The 8,440-nt window shown below is 34.8% G+C and overlaps 1 protein-coding gene across 19 annotated transcripts in view; it reads right to left on the bottom strand.

The window, feature by feature from the left end:
- Nucleotides 1–270: 270 nt before the first annotated feature.
- tpm1 (tropomyosin 1 (alpha)) overlaps nucleotides 271–8,440 on the bottom strand; it is a 32,942-nt gene continuing 24,772 nt past the window's right edge. For 8 of the 19 annotated variants that reach the window (XR_010893885.1, XR_010893886.1, XR_010893884.1 and 5 more), the window contains one exon: nucleotides 6,142–6,395. Coding sequence is in view for 13 of the 19 variants with exons in the window: in XM_067379169.1 (XP_067235270.1) it covers nucleotides 6,392–6,395 (4 nt within the window). In the remaining 6 variants the exon portion in view is untranslated. Of the gene's footprint in view, nucleotides 1,102–5,883; nucleotides 6,396–8,440 lie in introns of those variants that run through there. The other 11 variants (XM_067379172.1, XM_067379174.1, XM_067379180.1 and 8 more) reach the window with 3 other exon arrangements.

Here is an 8,440-nt window from a genome sequence, read left to right as displayed (position 1 = left end):
AGCATCATGGGTAATGTAGTTTTTCACCAGGAATTCTGCCGTTGAAGAATTATTTTAAAAATAAGTTGACGCCTTTATGAGAAGCAAGTATCATCGATTAACAACCTCATAGCTCACATTTCCCTATGGAGAAACATTTTTTACTTCTGGACTGTAGACTGTATTGCCATAATAAGAAAATAAGGCTATAGTAAATATATAAAGGCTAACAGAGAACAACATTCAGAGCAGAAGTGCAGCTATTTACTCCTCAAAAACAGACCCCAGGCTTTAGAAAATGTCAAATGGAGTGGTTTTATTTATTTTAGCTTTGTACATTTATGTATGACATACATTTAATACATCACATTTAAAATGTCTAAAATGAACGAGGCACAACCAAATATGATTTCATCATATTTTTCGAATTCAAAATGAGGACATTTTGAACCACATGGTTTTTTCGGCGTAAGCGAACTCAGAGCGTTTGCAAATAATGTTGCCTGACATCCTGAAGCAAAATGGGAAGAAAACAAAAATAAATAAAAGTTTGAGTGTAAATAAGTCCCTTTAGGGCTAGATATTGGCACAGAGAATGATATCCAAATTAGAAAGTGTACATAGTTAATCATAAACCTCTATAAGCTACACACTGCTAGACATCTGCCTTCACAGTAGCACCAGTATACACAGGACAACCTAATCCCATGTACACTATAAAAGAAAACCTTTCAATTTCATTTCAACTTGGCTTTAGACTCGACCGTGTCCACTAGAACCGTTATGTGCATATATTGAATTAAGTGCAACTGCTGCTAACTTTGTTTCATTTGTGCACAATCAGAATAAAATTAACATGTACCATGATATTACATAAAAAATAAAATAAAATACAAGGAAAACTAAAGCTTTTGTAACAAATGGCACATGTTATTCAATCTGATAATTGTCAGGACGGGAAAAAAACAAAAAACAAAAAAACAACCAATACAAAATGCAGACATCATCATCATCATCATCATCATTATGTGACCAGGATTCACATGTTATTCAGCTCCAATAGAGTCTGTTCCAACATCTGGTTCATATCGAGGTTCTCTTCTTTAGCATGTGAGAGTTTTTCTGTTAGAACATCAAGTGAAAGACACGTTAATATCAGTGCAAAGCATTTAGGGAATAACATGCAGTGGATACCTGGAGCATGTTCATTCAAAAACGGCAGGCATAACTGTCAGACTCTTCACTGCCTATAACCAGTGTGGGGGAAAGTTACTTTTAAAAGTAAGGCGTTACAATATTTTGCTACTCCCTTTAAAAAAAAAAAAATAAATAAAAAAATAAAAAAAGTAACTAATTGGATTACTTAGTTACTTTTTCCTCACCTGGGCTGCTTGTTTGTTTGTTTTTTTACCCCAGAAGTTCAATTTTTGGCCTCGTCATGAATAAGCCTCAGGCTGAAGGAAATGCAAAATCACGCCTGTACAGTAGAGGGCGCAGCTCAAACCTTTTAATTGTAATGCTTTACCCCCAACACTGCCTATAACAGACTTCACACACTCAATTCATGCTTTCATTTAAATAACCATAGCAGAGTACATTATATATATTTATATACACACACCGATATACATGTGTTAATACTGTATATAATTCTCTAACACAGTTAAAGAGTGCTGACTCTTGCATAAAGCAAAAGGCATTAAATGACATCCTGATTAAAGTGGTAACCATCCATTATCCAAATGCTGCCTTCAAGTCCTTCTGGGACGAGTTCGTAAGTTATAATTATGATTTTGGTTGCACTAAAAGACACTTTGGTCAATTTCTCTTTCACTGAATGACAAATTCAGGACTTTTTTCCCCCTCTACAATGAAGAGCAAAGACAAATCTGTAATTTATATAATATAAATATTACATTTATCAATTATTATTGGTGCTTTATTATACTGTTTTTGCTATTTAATATTTTTGTTGAAATTATACTTTTACACAGAGTTCTTTAAATAGAATTCAAATAGATTTTTTGAAACATAAATGTATTTACTGTCACTTAATTGAATGCATCCTTGATGAATAAAGGTATTAATTTCTTCTACTGTTTTTACAGTAATTTTGTTCAAATAAATGTAGTTTTGGTGAATTATTCCAAAGTTTTGTCTGGTAGAGTGTTTGTTTATAATTATTAAAATGTGCATAAAAGTGACAGATCAACATTTATTTTTTGTTAATCTTTTGTTATTTTGTAAATATGATCTTTTCAACATGACTTGAAGGCAGCAAAAGTGTAACTTTGTTACAAAAACATTTCTTGAACTTTCAAATCACATCAGCATTCACTTTAGACACCATTTGGTGATAAAACAAACAAAAGTCCACACTAGTTTTAGTCGTCATTCAAGGCCATTCTTAGCTCATTAGAGAGAAGGCGGTTTTTCTCGAGTTGCTGGTAGAGACGGTCTACAGGAGCGGGCAACGCAGCAGGTTAAGACAAGAGAGAGAGAAACAGAGAAAGAAAAGAGTGAAGAAGAAATGAGAACAGCTGGAGGGATTAGTTAGTAACATTTCACTCAGACTGAAACCAACCTGGGAGGAGGTGTTTGTGATGGGATCAGACAGCAGGGACCGCTAGGTTTGTGTAAGAGCTCATGTATCCACTAGCAGGGCTCGACAATAAGGACGGCCCAGTTTAACAGAACAGTCATACAGTGTTGTGTGGTTGTTGGTGAACAGATGAAATTGTCAAAAAAAATGACCTGAGACAGTCTTGGAAGTGCCAAACAAATTATTAATCCAAAGTAGCAAAGTAATAACACTCCATCCATCCATCATTCTAACTCATTTAAAACACATTTATCTTCTTAGTGTGTTGAATAAGGAAATATCAAAAACATTCTGGGTGGAGGGTCCCGAGGACTGCAGTTGAGAAGCACTACTATATAGTGTGTATATTATACCAGTGTTCCTCAACCGGAAATTATGAGCATGCAACATCGTAGTTACATTGTCAATTAAGCCATGAAATTACCAAAAAATACCAACGATTTACATAACTGGCGTGTCATGCGTTAGCTGGGAAGGATTTGCATGCAGGTATGATGTTTATTCTATTCATCAGGATCAGTGTCCATATGTCTTATTAACAGTTCATGTTAATGTATTTGCCTTGGTAACTAGTTTCAGTAAGCTTCATTTTCACTTTGGGCTATTTTTTTTATTTTTTTGATGACTGTAGTGGCTCATGTAGTGGCTTATACTGTTTGTTCATCAGTGTAAGTGATATTCTTACAGTGTACAGTCAAACCAAAATTTATTCAGACACCTTGAACATTTCATATAGTTTTTTTTTTTTTTTTTTTAAAAAAAGGTAATAAAATATGACAAGATCTCAGAGTTAAACTGTGTCAGAAAACAATTAAGCAAAACATGGTCAGGTCAAAGTGTCTGAATAACTATTGGTTCCAAATTTGTATTAATTTTACTGGTAGTCCACCGTAAGAAGTAGTTTTGGGTATAATGTGTCACAGTTTACTTTATCCTTACTTACATAAATGAACTAAAGTGTCCTGCAGCCACTAGTAAAAATATATCAAACACATCTGAATAATTTTTGGTTTGACTGTCTGTGCATGTTAAATAAAGTGGTACTTCTTTCTAATAAATACTTCAAATTCCTAAAAATTTGGGTCGTGGGTTAATGACCATAGGAAAATGTGTGTCCCATGTCCAAACCTGTTGAGAACCACTGTACTATACTATAGCAGCTATTATTGCAAATTAAAATAACTACTAAAATTAATAAACTACTTATTGTAAGAAAACATAAAAATGTAATGTAAATGAAAACATTTTCACAAATGAAAACCCTAATAAAATTTCTTTAAATGTAACATTTAATGGATTTTTTTTAATACTGCATAAAATATGTTGCTAAAACATACCATTAATACATTTCTGTGGTAGGCCCAGTGAAAATGCCAGCAGAAGGAAAAACCTTATTGTTGATCCATAACAAGGACGGGATGAGATTCAACCTATTAGAGTCTAAACTCTCCTACCTCAGTAGAACATGTAAACAGCAGATTAGGAGATTTGAGCCGAATGTCAGAAAACAAAGACAATTTCTGTCTTGACTACTAATTCTAATTTCAAGTTAAAATTCAGTTTTATTGTTCAGTGACACCTAGTCAATTGTTAATTTACATACAAAAGGTTCAATTAAATCTTGAAATATTGTAAATTCTTTATTAAGTTGTATGTGCAACAAAGTATTTGAAAATTGTTAATGTTTTGGAAATAAATCTGTTTCATTTTTTAAAGTTGTGTTCAAAATAATGTGATACGGATCATATTGTGAAACCAGTATCGTGACCTATCGAATCGTGAGATGAGTCTCTCTTTACACCCCTAATAAATAAATAAATAAATATATATATTATATTACCGTCAAAATTATAGGGCTGTCAAAATAACGTTAAAAAACATTAATGTTAAAAAAAATAACACAGATCAATCCATTCCGTATTGACCTTTGCACCTGGAGTCGTTCTCGTGCGCGAGCTCTTTCAAAGTAAGCACCGTCTTTGCACTCTCTCTACCTCACACATAATAATCTAAATCAACTGACACAATGCTAAAAGTTCGTAAGACCGAATCCATGTTTCACTGACATAAACCACACTTTCAGTAAACAAAAAGAAAATCCTATCCAGTGGTGAAGTGTTTTCTGTGATGACAAACCTTTTACGATAGATTCGCACGCAACGCGTCAACGTCCGCTAATGTCCAATTCGCGACCTAATGAACATTCATTTTAATGAATCATGACAACAACTGATCTGTCCACAAGGTCTATAATGAATCATTTACTTGAACAACTCTGAAATTTAGCAAGAGTGGTTAGTAAAATTAGCCTTAATAATCCACAGTATTTTCAGGTTATTTATGTGTAGTAAATTAGGCCTACCTATAAAATCAGTTAGTTTAGACTGGAGTGAGGTGAAACCAGAACAAAGCAAGTTGTTGTTAGTGAGGTGCATTCAATTGTATATGGTAGAAAATTATATTATTAGTTAATATAACTTCTAAATGCTACTTTTTAATACTTTTCAGGTTTAGCAAAAAAGCATCTTCTCTTACAAAGCTATAAAATCACTTTTTTTTTTGCAAAGAGGGCAAGAAAGAATTACAGTGAGAGTGTCGGGTACTTTATTGTCAGTATTGTGCTTGCAGATCACGTGGGTAGGGCATTTTTTACTGTTTGTGTGGATGACCATGTCTGTCACCACCGAAGACCATTTTTGACCAGGGAAAAACCCTGCATTGATTCATTTGAATTGAAATATGTAATACTTTCACAGCAAAAATTATGTATGCAATTAATTTAGATATAATTAATCACAGAGTATGTAATTAATTAGATTAAAATGTTTTAATCGATTGACAGCCCTAATATATATATATATTAAAAATTCCCCACTTTCTGTGGGATTTTTCTGTAAAATCATGAAATATTAAAGATATATCTATTATATATCTAACACTGTTCTTGTTCAGCAGAAAGTGGGAAATTTGTTTAAAATATCATTAATACCCATTTTCTAACGATTGTATAACTGTTTTTAAAGCATTATGAGCAGCTAACATGATATTTTCATCTTCAGATGTGGCTCAGACCTGCTCTCTTAATGCAAGTCTATGAGATCTCTCATTTAACATGTACATTTTGGTTTAGGGATACTTTCAAAACCCCAACCCAAAGTATTAGCGATGCCAGCTCACGAAACCTATTTTTCCTGAACGGTGAGAATAGGTTTATTGTCACAGGTTAAAGTTGCGGTCGACGCATTATCTTTTTTTAAAAGTTTACTACAAGTGCAGTACAAGCCCGACAGGTTATCATGCGGTTTAATGAACAGATGTTAAAACAGAAGCGACCGTCATCTACTTCCATGACAAAACTTGATTAGAAACCCACAGAAATTTGAATAGTAGGAGAGAATGAATTTGCCTGATATGTAAATATACAGAAACCAACTTGCAGAGCTCTAGGAACGTTCCCCACATGAAAAGACATCGGCTTTATTAAACACTTGAGGAACAGAACCTGGCTTTCACCTCTCTGAATGTCCATAACATCTCATATAATAACCATAGAGGACGTCTACCAACGCTTCTGACTTTATTAGAGCCACAGCAATAAAAGCACATAGAAATGAAAAGGAAGAACAAAACAGGGAAAAAAAAGAAGGTTTACATAGTTTTACATAAAGATTCTGTACAATAAGAGATGGGCAACAAAACACAATGATCGATGAAGGGTGGGAAGCATATAAGAGGGATGAGAGGAAAAGAAAGGCTGGAAAGAGCAGAGTGATGTCGTTCAGCCAGCGGGAGGCGTCTTTGATGAACAATTTATCTGCACAAGGGGGAAGAAGTAAAAAATGTAGTGATGGAAGGGACAGAGAAAACTACAAAACACAAGAAAAGGGAAGAAACCACCACACACTGGAGCCACAATGCTTACCGTCCGAAAGGGACGAGGGATATTTATTATAAAGAGCCTCCCGTTAATCTCTGATAGAGTTAGAAACGTACGCTGAATCGCCATAGAGGGGAGCCACACAACCACACGGCTGTCTTACCAAGCAGCACACGCTCCTAAAGAACTACTACATAGTGACACGACATCTAACATGATGTCGACAGATGAGATCAGAAGCCACTGGGCCTGTCTTCTGAACAGAAGGAGACCTTGTTAGTAGATGAATTTTACACCAGAGGAGAGAAAACACCACAAACACACACAGGAAGCCACCAAGCATGAAACGCTTCCCACTGTACAACTGTGGTACATTTCTGAATATACATCACATGCTTTGTTAAGACTTCACAGTACTGCCAACAGGGCTGGGTGATATAGTGAATCTTTAGAGGCATTTCATATTATTCGGTTTGTGTTATATTAAGCAACATCCTAAATATTATTTTAAGATAGTAAAATGGCTTAAAGGGTTGGTTCACCCATTCATGTCGTTCCACATACGCAAGACCTTCGTTCATCTTTAGAACACAAATTAAGATATTTTTGATGAAATCCGAGAGCTTTCTGGCCTCCGATAGGCTATAAGACTATTAATCAAGGCCCAGAAATGTAGTAAAGACATTGTTAAAATAGTCCATTTGACTACAGTGGTTCATCCTTAATGTTATGAAGCGATGAGAATACTTTTTGTGCGCGAAAATAAATAATGAATTTATTCAATTTCTTCTGTTCTGTGTCGCATGCGTGTGATGCCGACCAATAATGAGCCAGCATTCTGACATAGAAGCCGGAAGCGCCAGAGACAGAAGAAATTGTTGAATAAAGTCTGTTTTTTACGCATAAAAAGTATTCTCGTCACTTGATAACATTAAGGTTGAACCACTGTAGTATCATGGACTTTTTAACAATGTCTTTACTACATTTTTTGGACCTTGAAAGTGCTAATTGTGTTGCTATCTATGGGGCTCTCGGATTTGATCAAAATTATCTTAATTTGTGTACCGAAGACAACGAAGGTCTTACGGGTGTGGAACGACATGAAGGCGAGTAATAAATGACAAATGTTATTTTTGGGTGAACTAACCCTTTAAGTATGAGATTAGATGGGTGACTTAAGACAGCAACAATATCAGAAAGTCTGATTCATTTTCATGAATCAGTACTTTTTTAGTGAATCTGTTTGAACAGATTCTGATTCTGTGATTACATTGTCACAGAAATCCCAATGTTTTCGCAAAAAAACAAAAACCTACCGTTCAAACGTTTGGGGTCGGTAATATATTTTTTTATGAAAGAAGTCTTTTATTCTCACCAAAGCTGCATTTATTTGATCAAAAATACAGTAAAACAGTAATATTGTGAAATATTGTCATCATTTAAAACAAAGACTATAGAATAACACAAGACGTGTCACCCATACTGTTTTGAATGGGAAAAAGTGTAACGCGCAATATGGCGGAATAAGTCCCGCTTTCTAAATAAGAGCCAATCGCCGATTGGTAAAGTAATCACGTCACTTCAGCGGCCGTTAGAAGCTCCGGTTCCTATAGAAACAGTCATGTGTGCAAAAGACGTGCATTTAGGACTCTGCATTCGCTTGATCCAGCCTGAAAAATACATTTTTTTCCTCATGATTCATGCATTTAGAAACAAAATTTATGAGACCGTTGTTGTCAGATTTTATTTGTGATTTCAAATATGAAAGCTTGGCAAACAGCTTTGGAGAATTTGATGTTTCCCCATTTAAAGAGATAGGAGATGCTCTCGAATGCCCGAGAGGCGTTTCAAAGATGGCGGCCAAGTGAAATGACTTGTCTTATAGGGACTTTGTTTAAAACCACGGTTTTAAACTTGGTTTTCTTCTAATTATTATAATCAATGTTGAGAACAGTTGTGCTGCTTAATACTTTTGTGGACCG

This window comes from Chanodichthys erythropterus, chromosome 24 (assembly GCF_024489055.1).
Source record: "Chanodichthys erythropterus isolate Z2021 chromosome 24, ASM2448905v1, whole genome shotgun sequence".
Classification (NCBI taxonomy): Eukaryota; Metazoa; Chordata; class Actinopteri; order Cypriniformes; family Xenocyprididae; genus Chanodichthys; species Chanodichthys erythropterus.
The sequence above is the reverse complement of the archived record's forward strand: the minus strand, read 5'-3'. Positions and strand labels throughout refer to the sequence as shown.